The sequence below is a fragment of the Conger conger genome, chromosome 8 (assembly GCF_963514075.1).
Source record: "Conger conger chromosome 8, fConCon1.1, whole genome shotgun sequence".
Classification (NCBI taxonomy): domain Eukaryota; kingdom Metazoa; phylum Chordata; class Actinopteri; order Anguilliformes; family Congridae; genus Conger; species Conger conger.
Window position 1 is genome coordinate 7826209 of NC_083767.1, and position 22902 is coordinate 7849110.

The following is a 22902-nucleotide window of genomic DNA, read 5'->3' on the forward strand; positions in this document are numbered from 1 at the left end:
GTGAACTTGAATAATAATAATAATAATAAATTAATCTATTTTAAACATTTTATTTAATTTACATACTGCCTTTCCAGACCGTAAGTTTGCTTTACACAACCAGGAACCTACAATGCAATTGGTGAAAAGATGGGCTTTAAGTTTAGACTACTTTTAAAGACCTCGCCCAACCCAAATTCAGAGGATTAGATATAATAAAATAAAAAAAGCTGAATTAAAAACGAAAAAAAAAGGTGTTTTATTTTGAATATATTTAAACGACAGAACAAACACAATTAAAACATCAGTGTGGAAGATGCTATTAATACGCTGTTAGTTTATAAAGCGAAATAAATATAAGCAAGTTTGCTTCAGAACGTCTGCTTCAATACATAATATACTGTTTTTCAAGCACATGATACAAAAAAAACAAACAAAAAACACGTCATGCAGGATACAGTAATTCACACCTTAAGGGGACGTACCGGTTAACAAGTTCAGAAGCTCTTTTAAACGGAGGTGATATTGATGCTAGATATAAAGCTCTCTGTGATCGCTTACTAGATAACGGATCTAAATAACTTTCCGTACGACAGTGAAATATCTACATTGGCTTGTGAACACCAAAACAGAACAAGCAACCAGAGCAACTTGTAGCAACCCACTGCAAGATTCCCACCGCAAAGCTATAAGAAAATAGAACACAATCTGTTCGTCTCTTTCAATCATTATAAACCGCCATGCTTTCATCTTCTGCCACGTGACAGTCATAATTGCGCATAGACCAATGAGAATAACACACGGCAAGAATGGATGGTGGGAGATGCAGTCCTTCGACGTTTGTTTACGTCATTAAGTTTGACTACTCTTCCCACAATGCAGCGCCATTTTCTATGTGTCTGATAATGCATTGTAGTTCGCTCGAGCTCCTGCAATCAGAACAATGACTCCGCGGCGAACGCTGGGGAGTCAGTAGAATGCGCTGTATCGCACACAGTTCTTCTGTTGTGATACTGTTTTTGCATGTTTCTTCAATGCACAAATCGTAATTATGTGGATACCTACAGAACACGAAAAATACGGCGTCGGTAAGTTCATGTGCTGCTTTTTCAAAATTAGCGATTTTAATTGATGGAACACTGATGTAGTAAACAGCTCTACCAGACTATGCGCAGCGCTATAAATTGCATCTAAATATAATATCGGATAATAACGGAATAATTTATGAAGGTTACTACTTGGCGTTTAGAACAGTAAATATGGAATGCCTCCCAACTGACGATTTTTTTTTACATTCGTGTAAACGTGCACTTTATGATGTTTTTTATTTTATTTTTTTAAGTAGCCTATAACGGAAACAATATTAAAATTTCGCAATTTCAGTGTTTTTTTATGTTTTTGTTTTGGCGTTGTATTTCAATGTTTCGTCAATTGTGGGGGATCCTTACAGTGTATCCTGAAACTAAACTAATAGACAGCTTGTCTACGCAAAACCTAAATTGGTGGCTATCCCATGAAATGAGCTGAAGAGGTGTTCTGCACGTCCTGAAATGCAGACGTCAGCTGTGTTTTACTTTTTATTCTCTTTACAATGATTTCGGTATTTTAGCGACTGCTAACTGCCAAGGACCTTTATGTGTAGTGCAATAAAAAGGTCATATGACTACTAATCCCGAATCCTGTTATGTTCATCCTCGTGGTACATTGACCGGTGGTAGGCGGACGTTTGCAATGGTGTCACTGAGTCGCTTAATAATAATAATAATAATAATAATAATAATAATAATAATTGGCTTACATCATTATAAATATGAAAGCGAGCGGGATAGCAATACAAAAGCGATATTAAAGAGTAACAACTAAGGATAAAAAGGTGTCAGCGTCTATAACACAATTTCATGAAGAGAAATAGGTAACGGAGCCAAACTGTAAAGCCTTCAAACGCAGTCTCATTCATGGAAATGCGCTGCCCATAAATGTGTGTAGTGCAAAGACAAAGCAAAGAACGAGCTGTTTGGGAGGAAGGAAGCCAATGAATCTCTTCATTTCTTCGCTGTCTCAAAGCTGCACTTTTTCGTAATGCCTCCTGAAGGGGGGGGGGGAGTATTGTCTAGTCTTAATTGTGCTGCCGATGCTCGGGTGTTCAGATTCTGTCGCTTTCTCCCAAGTTATATTTGCAGTGTCAGCTGCAGCCTCGCAGCTGGGATTCTGAATAAATTAAATTGATTAGCCTTCCTACAGATTGTAGAAAATGTACCCAGTCGGTCAGATTTTGTGATTAGGAAAACACGTTTTTCCCTCTGCAGTCTCCAAGGCATGCACAGAAAACCTTTCTGTCCCTTTGTTTTCACTCGCAAGCAGCAGGGAAAATGTTGGTGACTGTTGTTATGCTGTATGCTGAAAGAGGTTCAAAGTGCTGTTGTTATTTCATGTGGTATATCAATGTTTTTGTGTGGTTTTTGGCTTCCATTGTTTTTTTTTTTTGTGGTGCAAAGTGATGTGCGGTCTCCAACACACCCAATTATATATGCGTTTTTATTGGATTTATGGCAGACCCTATCATCAGTGTCAGGACTTTCAGCACCTCATCAGTTTTCGGGTGAGAATGTCAAAGGTCGGGGCCGCAGAGGTCTGTTTTTAAGCTTTTTCCATTTCCTGTCTCCAGCTCAGCTTCTTACGCCTGCACCTCAGTGAAGCTCACTGTTGATCCTCAAGGTCAAAAGGTCAAAGGTCAAAGTCCCGAATGGTCTTGCTACATCGTTTATTTACATGTTTGTTATTACGTGGACATTCTCCTTCAACCAGTTTGTGCCTACAGAGAAGCTGGTTCCCCCACAAAGTTGAGGTGCATCTCTCACAATGAGGACAGCCCGCCTATGGCCATGTAACTCTAGCCACGTTCAATCCACCCTGCCCCTACCCAAGAAAGTGTGGATGGGCTCCAGGATTTCTTGTAACGGGAGATTTGGCTCCTCACAATACCTGCTACAGAGAGAATAGGGTGAGGCAGTTGTTTTCAGCTCTGTGGACTAATTGGCTGATGACGTAGCCTAGTCTTGAATATACAGTAAACCTGTATGACTTCGCCTGTAGCTGTAACATATTTCTTTTTATGGACTGAGTGAGCCGCTCGAGGGAGGACATTTTTTTTTTTTTGTTTTGTATTTGTATTTAATATTCTCCTCATGTGCCTATGCCAGTGTTCTGATGTGCAGGAGTATTAGCCTCTTCTTGACCGTTGTGTAATATGGGCCAGCATGTCGAGGGTTTGTCTGAAAATCCTCTCAGTTGGATGCCTTTCTTCTGCGGCATCAGATCTACCAGGGTGCTGCGTCAAATGAATACATTTTCTTTTCCCTGCAACTTTTGCAGAAAAGCCAACGCTGCGAAATTAAACAGCAGCCTGTCCATAAAACATGACGGGCCTCTATGGCGAGTCCCAGAGAAAGAGCCAGTGTTCATGCAAGGACTGCCGATTCCTCCCTACCCAGGAAGGGGGCTCCAGGTCTGAATGCTGTACATTGAGACTGGAGGAGCATACACTCACTGAGCACTTTATTAGGTATTTATTGGACTTCTTTTTTTTATTGTAATTATTCTGCGGCTGTAGCCTATCCACTGAGAGGCTTGAGGCGTTGTGTGTTCAGAGATGCTCTTCTGCATACCACTGCTTGTAATGTGTGGTTATTTGCATTACTGGCACCTTCCTGTCAACTTTGAGCAGTCTGGCCCTTCTCCTCTGACCTCTCTCATTGACAACTCGTTTCTGTCTGCAGAACTGCTGCTCACTGTTTATTTTTTGCACCATTCTCTGCAAAATCTAGAGACTAGTGTGCATGAAAATCCCAGGGGATCAGCAGTTTCTATGATACTCAAACCACTCTGTCTGGCACCAACAATCATTCCATGGTAAGCATCACTTACCATGGGTCTACCAAATAAAGTACTCACTGAGTGTATGTCTGTCCCTTCTGATATATTCTTTAAAAAGGTAATGATGCAGTTAAATTTATCAGAGGGAGTTGTGCTCCATTTTGACACTCTGCTATGATGCACGATATTATAATTATATTCATGCCTGTTTGAATAGACAATTTCCTGCTTAAATTTAGCTGCATTGAGGTGGCCTGTTTGGGTGGTTGTTTGTCCTTGTCTGCCTTGCCAAGGGGTTTGATTTGAACTTAAAACACTTAGTGCCCAGACTGTGATGCAAACTGCGTATGAAAAGAAGAGAAATTGAAGTTGTGTGGAAGCAGAGCTGGCCAGGCCCATGAGTGTTTATTTGAAGCCATTACAGCGGTTTAGGTGTGAACACTCCAGCCAGGAAGTGCCGGGAGTTAAAGTTAGATGCAGGGATTCAAAGGATGCATATTTAGTTTGGAACGAATTCTGACATTCTAGAATCTTTAGGAATGGTAGCGCTCCGTGCGAGTGGAAAGGTGGTCTATCCAGCTCGGGCTGTCATCGTGTGAGAAGGGATGAGAAACTCCGCAAAAGTGGATGTGAGAAACGCTGGTGGATCCTTCGGGTTGTGAACATGAAAAGCTTTAAGAGGTTTAAATCGGGGGCGGTTGCTCTGACATATTGCGAGGCAAATGCGCCGTCAGGTTCCTGTAACTTCTCATCATCCGCCCCGTGTCCTCTTACCTAATGCCTATTAACAGAAACAAATGGCCTGACCCGCACTGTGCGCTGCCGTTTCCTTATCGTTATCATAACGAATCTGTCTCTCACCAAATAAACAAATGCGAGCTTTGATTTCCTCGCCAGCCCGCAGCCCGAATACGTCTGTGCTAAATGAGTTTACTGCGATGCCTAATTCCCCCTTTGTGCTCCAGGCCGGAAAATGCGAGTGTGTCCTGTTTAATTGGATTGTAACTCTTTATCCTGCTCTTAGTAGGACTGATAAGCTTGATTTAATTAGGAAGGTCTTGGAGAGGGGTTCAATGAGTTGACATTTCTTGTGGCCCTTCAGTGACCAATCGGGGATGGGATTTTCTGTTGCATGGTGGGAAGCCGGGAAACGTGTGAAAACGGTGGCAGAGGGCCTGGACATAGCGGCCGCTCTCAGTGGAGGTTTTCAGAGCCTTTTTTTTTTCGAGGAGCGAAGTGAGGAGGTTTCCTTGGTGCCATTTGGCACTTGGCACCTGGGTCAAAAGTTGAAAGGGCTGGTTGATACTTTAAGATGTGAGATCAGAAATATGTGATTAATGCTGACGTAATGCTGATGTAACAGTCAGAACTGGTAACGGAAATAAATGGAGAAAACACTGACTGTTAAAAATGTTAAAAGCAGGCTTGAGTAGTTATTTGCCATTTAAAAAGCATATGACCCATGTGATGAATGACCCATTGCCTATTAGTGTTGCCCAGGGGGACAGAGAGACCGCTACCTGATGGCAGGAGATTGACAGGGGAAGTGATGTGTTTTTACTGTGGACAGGGGAGATGACGTGATTGTTTGTTAATGTAGGAGCAGTCGGGTTTTAACACGAGGATGGGAGTCATGGGCCTGCTGTGTGCTTCACCCAAACTCTTAGTCTGCTGCTTGCATGATTTTTGTTTTTATTAGTTGCTCTGCAGTGTTTATTTTCTAGCCTAACCTTTATTTTTACTAGGTAGGTTGACTGAGCGTGCATGATTTTAACAGGGCACTTTTACAGCCAAGCCCTGTTAATGCCCCCAATTACCCTAACGTTCATGTCTTTGGATTTATGCAATCTTTGCAAAACCTTGAATATGAGAAAGTCATTTATGTATATCCAACCTGAAATATTTTATAGTTTATTGTTACTACATAGTCAAATTGAAGCTATCATTTTTGAACAGGAAAATGTATTGACAGGGATAATGCCTTTGATTCAAATTTTGAGTCGTTGTGATTCTGAATCATCTTATGTTACAAATGAGTCACATGATGTGAATCTTTTTTTTTCTTATTTTTTGGGGCCGTTCTGTGGAGATTAGCGGTAATTAATGCAGTGCTTTTGGAGAGTTTTCTCTTGAATTTGAACAGCTGTTTCCCTCTCTCCAGGTTTCCACAAATATCAATCAAAGAGACACCAAATTTTTACCATCTGGTCTATTAGAGGCAAAAGATCACTTGAATTCGGCAGTTCAGATGAAAGCTGAGAAAAGCCTGATGGTAGAGAATCTGGATTAGAAGATGATTCACATATGAAGCGCAGATTTTGTGATATTTTAAGTTCCCGTCGGTATAGATGTCATATTTCCAGATATATACCAGTTTATTTAAGCAGATTGTAAATCTTTGAAACCGCAGCATTTGATGGCCTGTGTTTGTGTCTGTTGTGACATTTAGCGTCTGCTTGCAGGGATGTGGTGCCCACAAATCTTTATCCTTCATGAAATATAGATGGAGTCCAGCTGAGTGTGCTAAGGCTCATTACGGAGCCATTTTCAGACATTACCCCGTTTAACTCCCGGCTCAGGCTGAAGACAGATATCTCACCTCAGCCTTTTTAAGCCTGATAGATTTATAGACTGGGATCACATTATAGTGGTATTTTCATTGTCAGTAAACCAGATTTTCTTTCGCAAAACATACAAAGGGTGAAATAGGTGTGTGATTGCGTCCATAGGAAGTATAAAGTGTATGATCTGCAGAAGGACCATTGAGTGGTAATTATAGCTGAATATTAAAGATGGCCTCCGCTACACAACGTCAGAGTAAGGGCGGTCCTTAGAACGAGCGTGTATCGGTCATCGAACAAACAGTCCGCTTACATTTTTTTTACATCATGCTAGCATTCCATATCTGTTTGGTCAGCGTTCCTGAAGATTTCACCTCCCCAACCCTTTAATCTGAACAAAATGGTTTCTACCGGCAGGGTCCCGTCATGACGATTCTGCTGAACCGGTCGGTGCTCTCTGAGCTTCAAGAGCTAAGCTTTTAAAAAGAAAAATAAGAGAAAATGGAGAAGTGCGTTTTAATTTAGGCTGCCTGTGAGGACTTCACGGTCCATAGCCTCGCGAGTGGCCGCCTCTCTGTGGAGCTCTCGCGGTTGGGTTCACCACAAGAAAACGCGCTTTGTGGAAATAAGTCCCCCTCTTCTCGTTTCTACGCCTCTCTTGGGGCTCCTCCTGGTGGAAATAAGGCAACAGAGGGGCCCTGAAAATGGCAGAGGCCACGTTCGACCCTCTGTCGGCCACGTGAGCTGTCTGAAAGGCAGGAGGAGGAGGAGGAGACGAAGAAGAAGAAGAAGAAGAAGGAGAAGAAGGTTGTGAAAATGGCATGACAGAAAAACTGTTGTCATCGAATGAGCTGGGCCTCACATGGCAACGGGAAGATTTTCTCAATCTTTCTGGATAAAAATACCCTTTAACCTCCTCCTCTCATTTTCACAAGACTGGCAGAAGTGCGCACAGACGGAGAGAATGACAGACAGCCGGAAAAACAGGCGCTCTCCTCGCGCCGCCCAGATGAAAGCGTACAGTTTGTGTTATATTTATAGCCGCCAGGGATTTATTTAGGCAATGACGGTCGGCGAGGTTAAAATCTGGATCACGGGCGACCGCGCGTATCGTTGCGCTCTTAATTCGCTAAGCGAAGTCCCCCCGAACGGACGAGGCGTCTTGGAGAGCCTCCCTCGACTGCCGCCCCAACATCCCAGAACGCTGAACTTCGCCTCAGTTTCAAAACATTGTCTTCCTTTTTTTATTCTTTTATAGACTGTGGTCTGGATTCTTTTTTTTTTTTTCTCTGAATGGAGAAATCTAAATGGAGATTTCCATTTGCAGGGCACTGAGATGCGGGCGGGTGGGTGGGCGGTCTCTGGTTACAGTGCTGGGGGCAGTTTGGGGGATCTGTAGCTGCTGTCGGCTGCTCCCTGGGGAGGGGGGGGTATCAGGGGTGGTGGTACTGGTGAGGGTCGGGGGTGTGGAAACTAATGGTGTCAGCTCTCTACCCTCGGGATTTACAGGCTGTTTGGCATCGCTGTGAGGCCCCAGGCCATTCCTTCATCCTGACATACCGAGAGAGAGAGAGAGTGAGAGAGAGAGAGAGAGAGAGAGAGAGAGAGAGAGAGTGAGAGAGGGAGGGAGAGAGAGTGAGAGAGGGAGGAGTGAGAGAGAGAGGGGACACAGAGAGAAAGGATGAGAGAATGGGGGACAGACAGAGAGAGAGAGAGGGAGGTGTGAGAGAGAGAGGGGGACACTGAGAGACCGCACCAGATGGGAGTGTGGCTTCCAACGCCTCCTTGTTTATAATTGCTCCTTCCTCCGCTCCCCTGTTGCGATCATTAAGGAGTAATGCTGAGGATGGAGCCGGCCTCCCCGCCCCTTCCTCTCACCCTCCTCCTTCCGCTCCTCAGCCCCCCTCTCCGCCCCAACGTGTGCCTTCACCAGCCCTTTGGGGAACAGGCGGGGGGGTGTTTTTATGTTTCATGTGCTTTATTGTTTTATGTGGGCTCCTGTATGTCCCACAAACACACACACACACACACACACACACATATACACACACACACACACACACACATACACGCTCACACACACACACATACACTTTCACACACACACACACACGCTCTCACACACACACACACACACACACAAAAACAGTCCCCGGGTAATCCACGGTAAAAGATTGGCACTCTTCTCATTGTTCCATCCATCTTCATTAAGTTGTCATTGGTAAACAGAGTGGAACAAACTAGAATCTTCTATTTGAAATAGTTAAGCTGTTGCAAGGGAACATAGTTTCCATGAAGCATTTGCCTTATTGAACGCTCTGTTTGATTGGTTCCTGTGAGAAGTAAAACTGTCGCTCCATGCCACCCCCGTGACCCTCTTGTAGTTACTGTAAGTCTTCAAACGGGAAGGGAACTGGTGAAATGTGAAGCAGTGGCTTGCACACATAATGTTAGATGCAGGTGTCTCATTCTGTTGAGTCATAGGTCGGCGCTATTTGTTGAAATTGCGTGGGATTGTTTTACGCACAACAGCTCTATTGCCAGCAAAGGGAGACGGAGGTCAGTTACTGCCTACCTGACTGTGTTTTTCTATGAGGCTTGATCTCTCGGTAGTACTTTGACAAGGCTCTGCTTTTTGTAAATAACCTCCCAAAAAATGTAGCCTTTAAAGGATGAAATTGGCGGTCCTTTTTTGTTTTTGGAGAAAAATACACTGCAGTCATTGCGGGTAGGCAGGTTAGTGTAGGAATATGAGAGGTGCAGGTTAGTGTGGGAATATTAGAGGTACAGATTAGTGTGGGAATATGAGAGGCGCAGGTTAGTGTAGGAATATGAGAGGCGCAGGTTAGTGTAGGAATATGAGAGGCGCAGGTTAGTGTAGGAATATGAGAGACGCAGGTTAGTGTAGGAATATGAGAGGCGCAGGTTAGTGTAGGAATATTAGAGGCGTAGGTTAGTGTAGGAATATGAGAGGCGCAGGTTAGTGTAGGAGTATGAGAGGCAGGTTAGTGTAGGAATATGAGAGGTGCAGGTTAGTGTAGGAATATGAGAGGCGCAGGTTAGTGTAGGAATATGAGAGGCGCAGGTTAGTGTAGGAATATGAGAGGCGCAGGTTAGTGTAGGAATATTAGAGGTACAGAGTAGTGTGGGAATATGGGAGGCGCAGGTTAGTGTAGGAATATGAGAGGCGCAGGTTAGTGTAGGAATATGAGAGGTGCAGGTTAGTGTAGGAATATGAGAGGCGCAGGTTAGTGTAGGAGTATGAGAGGCAGGTTAGTGTAGGAATATGAGAGGTGCAGGTTAGTGTAGGAATATGAGAGGCGCAGGTTAGTGTAGGAATATGAGAGGCACTCATCATCGTCTCCGTTTCGTGCTGTTGACCTTTGAGTGTGGAGAGGGAGCCCTGGGGGAGCTTTCCTAAAAGGCGCAGCCTGTTCTCTCTCGTACGCCGTTTTTACCGCACACCTGCGCCCCAGACAGACAGACAGACGCGGGCCTGGGGCCGTACCCCCCCCCCCCCCCATCCCACCACTCCCCCGTCCCACCACTCCCCCCCCCGTCCCACCACTACCACCCCCCCCCCCCTCCAAGTCAGGGGGAGGGAGGGTATCTGGGTAACTGGAACCATGGCAACAGTGACTCTTGCTGCAAGGTTGCCTCTCTGTCCTTTGTGCTATTTGAGTGATTCTCCCATCCAGGTGCACATCCAGGCACGCCACTGAACATCCTGGAGAGCGGGGGGAGGGAGAGGGACGGAGAGGGGGAGAGAGAGAGAGAGAGAGAGAGAGAGAGAGAGAGAGAGAGAGAGAGAGAGAACCAGATGGAGATAGAGGGAGATCAGGAGGGAGGGAGAGAGAGAGAGAGAGAGAGAGAGACAGGGAGTAGGAGAGACAGACAGAGGGAGGGAGTGAGAGAGAGAAGCTAGGTTACTGATCTGTTTAAGCATTGTCCAGTGCTCCTTTCTTCCGCAGAGTGAGACTCCGCGCAGGAAATCGGAAATTCATGTGAAGCCTTGGGCATTCCCCGGCTGAAGTAGTCTGCGAGCTGGCCTTAGAAATGAAGACTTAACCGCCTTGCATTTTGCACTCCATGCAAAAGAAAAAAAAAAAGCTATTAAGCAAATAAAAAGTATGACCTCAACAGTGCAAATCAAGTTCTGCTTTCACTTCAGCAAATGCGAAAGGAAAGAAACCTCTGCACGGCGCGGCAGTCCTGTGTGATGAAATTACACACGGCCGATTCCGCGCCGTCAGCTCCCGCTGTTTCCGTGTGTTTTTTCATTGAGATGATTTCTCACCCGTGCGGTTTGGTGAGAGAAACACGGTCTCTTTCAGTTCTGCCCTTCTCCCAGTAGCCCGGAGGTGTGTCTGCGGCCCGGGTCAAGGGGAACACTGCCTCGTGCGCAGGTGTGTGTAGGTGTGTGAGCGTCCCGGGTCCACGGGGAAATACTGCCTCGTGCGCAGGTGTGTGTAGGTGTGTCTGCGGTCTACTGCCTGGGTTTTCTACAGGGCGGTCCGTGGTCAATGCCAATCCCCAATCTCCAACATCCCCCTTGGCAATCTGTATAAAACCTTTTCGTTAATATATCCCTGCTTAACGTAGGATTGGGGTCGCTGCACTCCCTAAAATAAAGTGACATTGGAGGTTCATTTTTGTTCTTCAAGGATCAAATTTCCCAAATGTACTCTGAAGGAACAGTGATGTTCTCTTTGTGTAAAAAGTAGTACATTTTCCAAGCAAAAAGGTAAAATTTTATGTTGTTGGCTAGGGATACAATTCTGTCTACCTACTGTATAGGGTACCACCCCAGCGGCAAGCTTTTTAACCTTTTCCCACACTTTTTCTGCCTTTCTTTTTGAGTCCGGGCTTCCTTTGTGCCTACATTAAACCCATTTGAAAGCCCCTGGCTTACAGTATTGTTTCTGTGATTTGTTATTTACATGAATATGATTTACCTATCCTCTATTCTGTCATTTAAACACATAGCTTGTTTGCCATTCACCTGTCAAAACAAGGCTGCAGCACAGTGATAGGATGGAGCCACCGGGGTGTAATTGTTTGATTATACGCTGCGGAACGAACGCAGGCTATTGTTGCCAACACCGACAGGATAATAATGTGTGAATGGGGCCGGTGGTGAGGTGTGTGTGTCTGTGTGTGCGTGCGTGTGCCTGCGTGCGTGCGTGTGTGTGTGTGTGTGTGCGTGCGTGTGCCTGCGTGCGTGTGTGTGTGTGTGTGTGCGTACGTGTGCCTGCGTGCGTGTGTGTGTGTGTGTGTGCGTGTGTGTGTGTGCGTGTATGTGTGTGTGTCACAGTGTGACGCCGTGCTGATCTCACGCCGTGAGCGTGGTGCAGTGTGGGAGTTGTAGGCGGATGCTTACTCATCGTTAGCGTGGGGAACGGTCCCCGCTGCGTTGGTGAGTCACACCCCGCTCCACCGCACGCACGGTGGCCTCGCTGCTCGTCTTCAACAAACTACACTCTTCTGTGGAGCTGCGTTTCTTTCACAATTCCCAAATGTACCCTGAAATGTACTGTACCCCTGGTGTAAAATCTGCTTTTTAAAGGGATGACCTGCTTGAGCTGGTCAAACCATGTTGAGTATGGAGCTGGTCTCAACTGGTGGACCAGCTAACAGCTGTTTCAAAACCTTGCTTGAGCTGTTTTTTTTCAGCGCGGTAGTATTCCTTGGGTACAAATAAGTAGCTCTTACAAGCAAAAAAGGTACAATTTAATTATTAAAGCAATGGGTAGGAGTACTATGTCATGTACCTATAGGGTACCTCTCCAGCCTCGATGGGCCTCTGACATTGCAGTGTGCTCTCGCGACCTCGCCTCCGTGTCCTCAAGACACGAATCGGCACCCGTGTTAGCCTTGAGCATGCAGCGGTGTCACATCGTGTGGGTCCTACTGGTGGAAGTGCGTGCTGTATTTGTGTCCGATGTCGGGGCGTTGTTACAGATAAGGCTCTGGTGGCGATGCGGCAGGGAACCCCTGATAACGGCAAGCTCATGCCGTTTAAAATCCGAGCCCTCTCCTCCTGTCTCCTGGCTGCTCGCATGTATAAAACATAACCAGGAGGGCTGTGTGACCTCTGACCTGGTGATGAACGATGGCGTGTAGGTGTAGATTTCTGGGTGGAAGGTTATCGCGGGGGGGCCTTGTATTCATGTGGGTGACAGGCTGTGGGGGCTGGTAGAGACACACACGCACAGGCGCCTGAGAGCCTGACTCCTGGCAGTGATTCCTTCCCCGAGACTGGAGGTTATGCTCCCTGTGTGGGGTGGTCTGTGTCCCCCCCCCCTCGAGCCCCCGCTCTCCTGCCCCTCCCCACCGCACCCAGACACCGCCTGTCTCTGTCACACTCGCGTCTCCTGAGAGAGAGAGAGAATGAGAGGAACAGAGAAGGAGGGGAAGAGAAAGAGAATGAGAGGCAGTCAGAGAGAGAGAGGGAGGGAGAAATAGGGAGTGGGAAAGGTAGAAAATAAGAGCCAATTATAAGAGAGAGAGACACCGAGAGATTGACAGATTCGGTGAGTGACAAAGAGACAAAGAATGTGTGAGACACGGAGAGAGATGGAGAGAATGAGAGAGTGCGAGACAGGATGACAGAAACAGAGTGAGTGAGAAAACAAGAGGTAATTAGACGAAGGGAAAACAATGTTACTGAACAATGGTACTTGAGCTTAAAAAAAAAAAAAATCTTATTCGATAGCCATTTGTGGATATTTGTCCCGCAGGTACCTCTGATGAATATTTATAGGTGCAAAATGGTTGTCTGTTTCGGTGAGGCGAGTTCCTGTAATTGAGTGTTGGCCTATCGGCAGCGTGGTAGGGTAAAAATAGGATGCCAAGCTGTGCAACATTTCATTACGGGTTATAGCTTGCATCTAACAGCTCATTATAATCGAGTATAGACAGAATGACTGTAGTAATTATAAGAGGCAGGGAATAACGATTTTGTTATTATTGTTGACTGTGTGGGCCAGCTGCTACGGTGTTTGCTGGCTTCAGCCCGTTTGCTGTCTGCTTTGAGGGCTGCTGCTTATTGTGGCTTGGTGTAAGTGTTGATACATCCTCTGGAGCAGCAGCGGGCTGAAATAGAGCTGTCGACACGGCCGCAACGCACTCCAGCCGCGTAAAACTGTCTCGCCCAGGTGACTTTCAATATCCAGTCCCCAAGCTGACCCCCCAAGTGCAGCTAATCCTGACCCAGGAAGTGACATCATGTGAAAACCCTGTATTGGGAGTTGTAGGGTTAGGCTAAGGGGGTTGGTGTATTGGGATACAGGGTTAGTGTTTTGGGAGTTGTTGGGTTAAGGTGAGGATGTTATTGTATTGGGATACAGGGTTAGTGTATTGGGAGTTGTTGGGTTAAGGTGAGGATGTTATTGTATTGGGATACAGGGTTAGTGTATTGGGAGTTGTTGGGTTAAGGTGAGGATGTTATTGTATTGGGATACAGGGTTAGTCTATTGGGAGTTGTTGGGTTAAGGTGAGGATGTTATTGTATTGGGATACAGGGTTAGTGTATTGGTTGAGAGTTGTACTGTGATTGCATCACTGGTTGTTGGGAAGGGAGATGTGTTTCAGTGCTGAACTCATTAAAATCCCATCACCCCAAGCCTCAAATTACCTCTTTCCCTCTGTCACTCCCTCTCTTTCTTTCTCCTCACTCCCTCTCCCCCCCCGCCCTCTCTCACTCCCTCTCTCTCTTCCTCCTCACTCCCTCTCCCTCCTCTCTCTCTCTCTCTCTCTCTCTCTCTCTCTCTCTCTCTCTCTCTCTCTCTCTCCTGGCTCCCGGCTGTGGTTATAACTCAGAATTCAATCAAATTTAAATCTTTAGACTCATATGCGCATTCATATGCAAGTTATTAAATCAAAAACCAAACAATTTTTGGCTGAAAAATGTGGAACACACAACCGCGGATCCCAAAGGAAGAATCGTTTCGCTGAAAGTCTTTGTTTGTTCCTTTGTCTCTTTGTTTGTCTCGCAGCATAAAAAAAAATAAAAATTATTTATTTGATTTGACTCTTGTCTGTTAAGTGTGCTACATTTTATTTTAATGTGTCAACGGGGACCGTTTTCCTTCCTGGAAAGTCTTGACTCGCGTAACGTCAGCGTTTAAAGTGTGTAGGCGGGAGCAGGCTTCCTGAGGTACTGTGGAGCTCTCTACAGAGCGTTGTTGTGTTTACAGAAGGAGGAGCCTTCATCATCTTCTTCATCCCTGATCGGGATGTGAATTTACGTTTTCCCAGCTTTCTTTCAGCCGAGGCCTGGATATTATTCCTCTTTAAGTTTTTTTTTCATCTGTTGTAGCACGTTTTGAGACTTGACGGAATACTATCTTTCCTCTTAAATCAGCAAGATCAAAAGCGATTGATTTGGATCTTTGAATCTTTTGTGCGATGCTTTAATAGCTTTTGCATACCTTACCTTTGTACTTAATTTGAACCTTTGAAGTGGCAGCTGACAGAGATAACTTGGGTGCTTTTGTCCCTAGTTTCGTGCTGCTGGGTGTTCTGACTAACCAAAGACCACATCAGGAATCTCTTGTTTGGGACTTCAGGGTTGGGCGTCCTCTGGTGGAACTGCTCCAGTGTGTGGACGGGCCCTGCGGTGTGCTATCCAATCCAGATTGTGCCGGTGGTGATTGTCATTGGCCGCTCCGCAGCGAGACGTATAATTGGCTGTAACTTGACAACCGGGGCGATGACAATACGCTCCAGCATCACCTGCTGCTCAGTCAGGCCCCTGCAATTCAATCCGCTCGCAAAATGTCTTCCTCTGACTCATGTCTGTGTGAGCGCAACTTGAGCCCAACTGCGGAGTGACTTCACCTGCTTCAGAGGAGACCGTCTTTATTCCCTCCGAAACGACAGCAAAGTTTGTGATGAGTCGTATAGTGCGAGTGTGAGCGTGAGCGTGATTGGGAATTCAAAATTGGGAGAAAAGGTGGAAAAGGCCTTTAATCTCCGTGGTTCCTTGCTTTGCGGCTTTCACGAGGAACGGAAGTTCTGATTCTTATACTCTTGAGTGCGGTGTAGCTGTATTATACACACACGCCAAAACCTTCCCAGTGATGCATTATGGTTATTGTGAAAACGATAACGACATGATTGTACGGGCGTATTCGGGGCAGCTTGTGCTGTGATTATCTCTGCATCTCTGTCTGAGCCTCAGCAGATGACCTGTCATATGGAGCACTACCGTACGTGACTTAGTGGACTACAGCACAGCGGGGAACTCTGTCACTCATCTTTCAGCCTGCGATGTGCAAATGACAGCAGCCCAAGGGGGCTTTAGACTCCATCTTGGGTGTCTCTCTACATAGGATGGATTCAATCACATTTGCAACCCTGGAATTTTTATTTGCTCTTAATTAGTCCCTTTTAATGCCTATTGAGGAATTTTTATCACATTATATCAGAATTAGCTTTGCGTGTCGCGAAGAATAAGTGTCCTGTATTCACCTCCCAAGTCTTTTAATATCCGCAGGTCAGCTAATTCCTTAATTTACTGTAATGTGCTGTGCCCTCCTAAAACCTGCCAATTTATTTCCATCCCCTGTAGACGTCACAAGTCTATTCTACTGTGGTCAACCCTATACTACAAGTGACATACAATAATACAGTGTGATATATTGGATATATGTGGCCGGCAGGGTGTAAAATAGTCACTGGCTCTCCTGTAGTACTGTGTGGCCTGCAGGGTGTAAAATAGTCACTGGCTCTCCTGTAGTACTGTGTGGCCTGCAGGGTGTAAAATAGTCACTGGCTCTCCTGTAGTACTTTGTGGCCTGTAGGGTGTAAAATAGTCACTGGCTCTCCTGTAGTACTGTGTGTACATGTGAATAAGGCACACATGTCAGCTGCAGGGGTCCAGGTGTTTGGGTGCGGGTGGCGGGTGATGAAATGCTCCGTGCGCTGTCTCCGCTTTAGCCTCAGAAACAAAAGCAGTTTCATGGCCTTCCCAGGCGTTCGGTACCACAGGGGCTTTTCTTCTCCGCAGCGCGGGAAGCCGATATTCCCTAATTAACCAGGAGTCCTTAACCCTTTTAGGATCAGACTGTTCACCTAATGCCCTTTATTTTGCCTCCTTCCCCCCGGGAGAGTGAGTTTAGAGCTCGGCGAAGTGCGGTGGAGCTGAAAATGGCTGACGCCTGTGTCTGTTTGTGAGGATGAGAAGGCTGAGGCCTACGCTGCTGCAGGCTATGTGCACTGCAGCCTGTTCAAGACTGCTCGCTTGGGCTTTGTGTGTGTGTGTGTGTGTCTGCGTGTGTGCGTCTGTGTGTGTGCGTGTGCGCATATCTGTGTGTGCGTATGTGCGTATCTGTGTGTGAGTATGTGTGCGTGTGTGTTTGTGTGTGCATATCTGTGTGTATGTGCATGTGTACCTGGGAGTATGTGTGTGTGTGTCTGCGTGTGTGTGTCTGTGTGTGTGCGTGTGCGCATATCTGTGTGTGCGTATGTGCGTATCTGTGTGTGAGTATGTGTGCGTGTGTGTATGTGCATGTGTATCTGGGAGTATGTGTGTGTGTGTCTGCGTGTGTGTGTCTGTGTGTGTGCGTGTGCGCATATCTGTGTGTGCGTATGTGCGTATCTGTGTGTGAGTATGTGTGCGTGTGTGTTTGTGTGTGCATATCTGTGTGTATGTGCATGTGTACCTGGGAGTATGTGTGTGTGTGTCTGCGTGTGTGTGTCTGTGTGTGTGCGTGTGCGCATATCTGTGTGTGCGTATGTGCGTATCTGTGTGTGAGTATGTGTGCGTGTGTGTTTGTGTGTGCATATCTGTGTGTATGTGCATGTGTACCTGGGAGTATGGGTGTGTGTGTCTGCGTGTGTGCGTCTGTGTGTGTGCGTGTGCGCATATCTGTGTGTGCGTATGTGCGTATCTGTGTGTGAGTATGTGTGCGTGTGTGTTTGTGTGTGCATATCTGTGTGTATGTGCATGTGTATCTGGGAGTATGGGTGTGGGTGTATGCGCGTGTGCGTGTGTGTGTGCGCTTGCGCACGTATGGTTGGCGCTTCAATAAATTAAATAAATGACACTTCTATTTAAATTTGACTCTGTATGAGTTCCGGTATTTGCACATCTGTTTAGCAAAGAAGTAAATGTTTATTTTGTACTATTGCATCAGCGAAATTCCTTAACTAAGCAAAACCCCCCATTATGGGTTTCTGAAATTCAGCGGTTCAAATTGTGAAGTGGGGTAGCGTTCTTGGTGGTATATTGAGTGTTATTAGAGAGATGATTTGGCATAAGTGTCTTAAATTGTCAGGAATCTGTTGGCACATTATGTTACCCTATACACAGTCAGCTCTATTATTAATTTGGCAGTTTGACCCTTTGTTAGACGTGACTCTGTTTTCCGCAAAATGAATTTCACATCCACATTTCCATGCCAATTGAATTTCAAAGTTCATTTGACGCTATTTTGAGAAAACAGAAGAGATTTTAACAGGCTGTTTATGACAGCATCCTGTTTGTGTGTGTGTGTGTGTGTGTGTGTGTGTGTGTGTGTGTGAGTGATCTTCTGCTGACAGTAAGTGTGCTATATTCCCTATCAGTGTAATTGGAAAACCCTTCATTGATTATTTTCAGCTGTTGCCCATAAGTCAATATCCTGTTGAAATTGCTGTCACGGAATCAGCTGCCGCTAAATTAACATGGCTGCTTGCTTTGAGTCCACATTTCCTCACCAACCAGTGCTGTCCAAAGTAAACATCAAATTTGATGCTCTTACAAATGTTCCAATCATCTACCATCTGGCTTTTGAGAATAAAGATTTAGACAAACACCAGCTTGAGGTTAAATGTTGACCATGGTAGCGCAATATCTGCATTAGCGGTGCCAAAACTGTCTGACAGCAAAGCACATTTCTTATGACTGACACATAAAGATTTAGGGTTGATGTTGTGATAGTTTATGATGTATTTCATGAAGGTCTATTCATAATATAATAATCATGATATGATTCACTCTAGAGGTCTGTTCTTAGCTAAATTATTGAATTAACTAGCTTGCTCTCAGATAAAATATGAATCATGTTATGTCGATAATGATCCAGATTCACTCACCCATTGTTGTTTTAATTGGAGTAGAATTCTCTGGTTGGGAACCTAGGGGTCGCTTTTTTCAGTTGTATATAACCACTGCTAATTAAACTTTTGTTTCATTACTGATCAGCAAACTAGCCTTCTTCCCTTTATAGGAATACAGTGCACAGCAATACAGGTATTGCATAGACGAAGTGGTATATAGCCCTTTCATAACCACTACACAAGCATTCATAAGTGCTTACTGTATGTCAGTAAGTACAAATTGGAATATGGTGTGCTATGTCAACATTGATGCAGCAAGTGACATTACCATTACCAAGTGGCAATGCTTATGTAGTGCTTATGCTTATAAAAGTGCTGTGGGTGTTATATAGCTCTTGTGTAGGAGCCTTTTCAAATAAAGTGTTACCATTCTCTCTCTGAAAGGGTAAGTGCTGGGTGATTTTATTATCTGGGGGGTGGGGGGGGGATTTTATTACCCCCCCCAATCTGACACTTCGCCCAGGTGAACAGGCCAGACAGAGAACTGGCCCCAGACTCCGACAATAATTCACCCTGGTAGCCAGATGCATCCTGGGATGTGTCATCGTTTCTTCCTGCACTCGTAGCCCACTGCTTCCCCCTGTCACGGGTTCAGCATCGCGCACGATGACGTGATCCCCACGCAGCCCTCCGATGCGCTCTGTTCTAACGCTGGCTGCTTTCACGCACCTGACAGCGGAGACCAGACCGGTCATCTACACGGCATATTATACACACTTTTACAGGGGGGTTCCCCCCCGCTGTCCTGGCCAAAATCCTAACCTGGTTCTTTCACCCTGTCACATAATTATCCCCTGATTTAGCTGGCTGAAAAAAAAGTGTTCTCTCCCACTCAACCCCAGCTGATGTGTGGTGAGTGTTCTGGTGTAAAATGGCTGCCGTGCATCACCCAGGTGGGTGCTACGCATTGGTGGGGGTTGAGGCAAGTTTCCCCCTCATCACTGCAAAGCGCTTTGAGTGTGTGAAAAGAGCTATATAAATGCAAAGATCTGCAGGATCTGTCTATCTGCAGGTTACACGTACGTTATCCATACTCTGCGGGGCTCATTCAGTACATGTGTGGGGCTGCAGTTAAATGCAGGATCTGAAATGTGGAATCTCAGCAGGGCTGGGAGGTGGATATGATTTCCATTGCTCTTATCTCAGTCTGCTTCTCTGTCTGTCTCTCAGCGAACATCTCTCCAGCAGACTTTGAGTCGTTGCCGCTTTGTGTGTTGCTAGGCTGACACTGAGTTGGCGAGAGCCAGTTTTCCCCGCATGTTGAAATGCATGGGAGAGGGCATGAGCGTGACTCGAAAGCTCAGTCTAGCAGCTTGTGCCTGATGCAGTCAGTCTTTTGTTTGGAGTCATACTGAAGTGATACGCCTGTCTGGATGGTGCGTTGTGAAATCGCGGCTCGACTCAGTCTAATATAGCACTCTTCCGTCTCTTGGGGAAGAGTGTTAAATTTTACTGAGCGAAGCAAGCTTGTGAAAACGTATTTTTCTGACAGATGGCAGTGTATGTGTTTTGAGCTTGAGGGCAGTCTCAAATGCTCATCATTGTGTTTATGGCTGTGTATTTTGTTCTTGTATCTTGCTAATTTCCTTTACATTTGCAATTTATAACCTCTTGAGATGTTGCCAGACAAACAACGCACCCTCCTTCTCACATTTCGAGCAGGATGTTGAAAGTGTTTAGCCTTTACCTCATCTTTGTGCTTGTCTCTGACGGTGCCCCAGAAAAAATATTTAAATGTAATATTTAATAAGCAGCAGGACCATGTTCCATTATTGTGCATTTCCAGTAAAGCCTACCCTGTGCTACTGTTCTAATGAAAAGTATGTCCGTTTTATGAAAGAGAAGCAGGCTCCTTATTTGATTTGAACCCTATAAAATACAAACTAATGTTACCTCACCGGCTCAGACTATTGCAGTTTTGGCATCAAAATGTGTAATTCCTCTGCAATACAAGATCCCGTTTATTTGTTCTGTTGATTTGAGTTTTTTTAAACAACATCAGCGGAAGCTCTGCTCCTCGTTCCCTCCGAATTGTTTCCATAATCCTCATAAAGCCTCTGTCTGGCGTGGATCCAGGTTCAAAAAACAACAACCGAAAACTGGCACTCGGAAGCGGCATCAACACGATACCGTTTTTTATGCAGTGCTGGCAGCTGAGGAGTCCAGAATGTGCAGACTTCAGGTTTTACCTCCGCGGCTGTATTGGACAGAGAGCCAGGATTCAGGGGAGAAGAGGCTTTATCAGACAGAGAGCCAGGATTCAGGGGAGAAGAGGCTTTATCAGACAGAGAGCCAGGATTCAGGGGAGAAGAGGCTTTATCAGACAGAGAGCCAGGATTCAGGGGAGAAGAGGCTTTATCAGACAGAGAGCCAGGATTCAGGGGAGAAGAGGCTTTATCAGACAGAGAGCCAGGATTCAGGGGAGAAGAGGCTTTATCAGACAGAGAGCCAGGATTCAGGAGGGTAGAGGCTGTGTCAGACAGAGAGCCGGGATTCAGGAGAAATTTCACCATCTGGACCGCGGTGCGCTGCTGCAGCTCCAGTGGGGCGTAGAGTTTGTTTCGGGATAAGACACGTGGCACGCGCCGCCCTTTTCATCTCCCGCTGAAGGACGCGAGGAAACGGGCCGTCGGGGATGGGGGGCGATGGCTACGGTGATCAAGATCAGCTGCGCAGGGAAAGCCGCCGACTCGTGCAGCTTAGCTGATCTGAGGTCAGTTAAGACAATCTGGGGAAAAAACGGACAAACTCTGGAGAATTGCTGAAAGGGATCAGGTGTGTCCTGTTGTGTCTTTAGCTGATCTGAGGTCAGTTTCACACACTGGTAAAAACATAAGCCCTGGAGAATGGCTGAACAGATCAGATGTGTCCTGTTGTGTTTTTAGCTGATCTGAGGTCAGATAGACACACTGGTAAAAACACAAGCCCTGGAGAATAACAGAACAGATCAGATGTGTTTTTAGCTGACCTGAGGTCAGTTAGACACACTGGTAAAAACACAAGCCCTGGAGAAGGACTGAACAGATCAGATGTATTTTTAGCTGATCTGAGGTCAGTTAGACACACTGGGAAAAACACAAGCCCTGGAGAATGGCTGAACAGATCAGATGTGTCCTGTTGTGTTTTGGGCAGCGCTGAAATCGGTAGGGAGCGGTTATTCTAAATGAAAGGCATGAAGGTGAAATGCAATTATAGGTTGTACACTGCCGAAGGGAACGGTTAGGGAACTGCTCTTAATCAGAGGTTGCAGGCTCAATTCCCAAAAGGGACACAGCCTCTGTATGCATGAGCAGAGCTCGGCTTTGCCTCACCTGCATCAGTAAATGTATAAATGTATGCTGTGTGCAAAATTGTACTCGTTCTTGTACAATGTAAATGTAAGTTATTTTCCACTCTGAATATGGACAGCTTATTGTGCTCAAGTTATAATAAATAATAATACATAGGTTGTTATTTAGCTGACGCTTTTATCCAAAACAACTTGCATGCAGTTGATTAGACGAAGCAGGGGACAATCCCCCCCCAGGAGCAGTGCTGGGTTCGGGGCCTTGCTCAAGGGCCCAACAGCTGTGCAGATCTTATTGTGGCTACTCCGGGGCTTGAACCACCCACCCTCCGGAACCCAGTCATGTACCTTAACCACTAGGCTACAGGCTGCCCCACACGAGCTGCGTTCCTTTAGCATCGCACAGAGGGAATGAGCGTAGAGATCCTGACTGTGGTGCAGGTGAACATTTCCAGGTCAGGAAAAAATGTGTTCAACACCATGAGTAATGACTCTTCCAGCCCCGCCCCAACACCGTTCGTGGGGTGTTGGGGCGAGACCCTTAAATCCGCAGGACTGCATGAAGGATACACAGGAAAAGAAAGGCGGATGTAAAAGGTCAATTGCTACATTTTCTTCTCGGAAAAAACTTCCTGGCTCTTCCCGCTCGGAGCAGGAATGCGTGCGCGTGTAGTTTTAAGAGCTTGTTTGTTTAGCGGGAGTGGAGAAGGCAGCTCATTTAAACTTGTGCCTTACAGCACCTCTGGGGTATCCGTAACGGAGGGAGCACAATGCCTTTTATTCATCCGGTATTCCCCACAGAATAACGCCGGGCTGGAGAACTGTAAATAATTAAAGTGGATCTCACTTAATCTCCTTGTGTGCGCGGTTGGTTTTATTTCTCCTCGGCTTCTGCGCTGATTTAGTTTCAGAAATGGCGAGCAGTCACAGAGTGGTGTGAACGGTTGCCACTGGCCCAGTTAATGGACGAAACTGGGGCACTTTTTTTTTTTGACTCCATTAATTGCGCTTCTTTATTGATTTGTCCTGTATGGGCGCAGGCATGAATAATGCATCTCCGCTCCACCACTTTGATTCACTGGCGTTAGCTGCCATGTC

At 45.9% G+C, this 22902-nt stretch overlaps 1 protein-coding gene across 1 annotated transcript in view; it reads left to right on the forward strand.

Moving 5' to 3' along the window:
• Positions 1 to 927: 927 nt before the first annotated feature.
• The window catches only part of LOC133134947 (dedicator of cytokinesis protein 4-like), a 127080-nt gene continuing 105105 nt past the window's right edge, over positions 928 to 22902 (forward strand). Inside the window, 1 exon segment of the mRNA XM_061251578.1 lies at positions 928 to 1067. Coding sequence (XP_061107562.1) covers positions 1031 to 1067 — 37 coding nt within the window. The 5' untranslated portion in view covers positions 928 to 1030.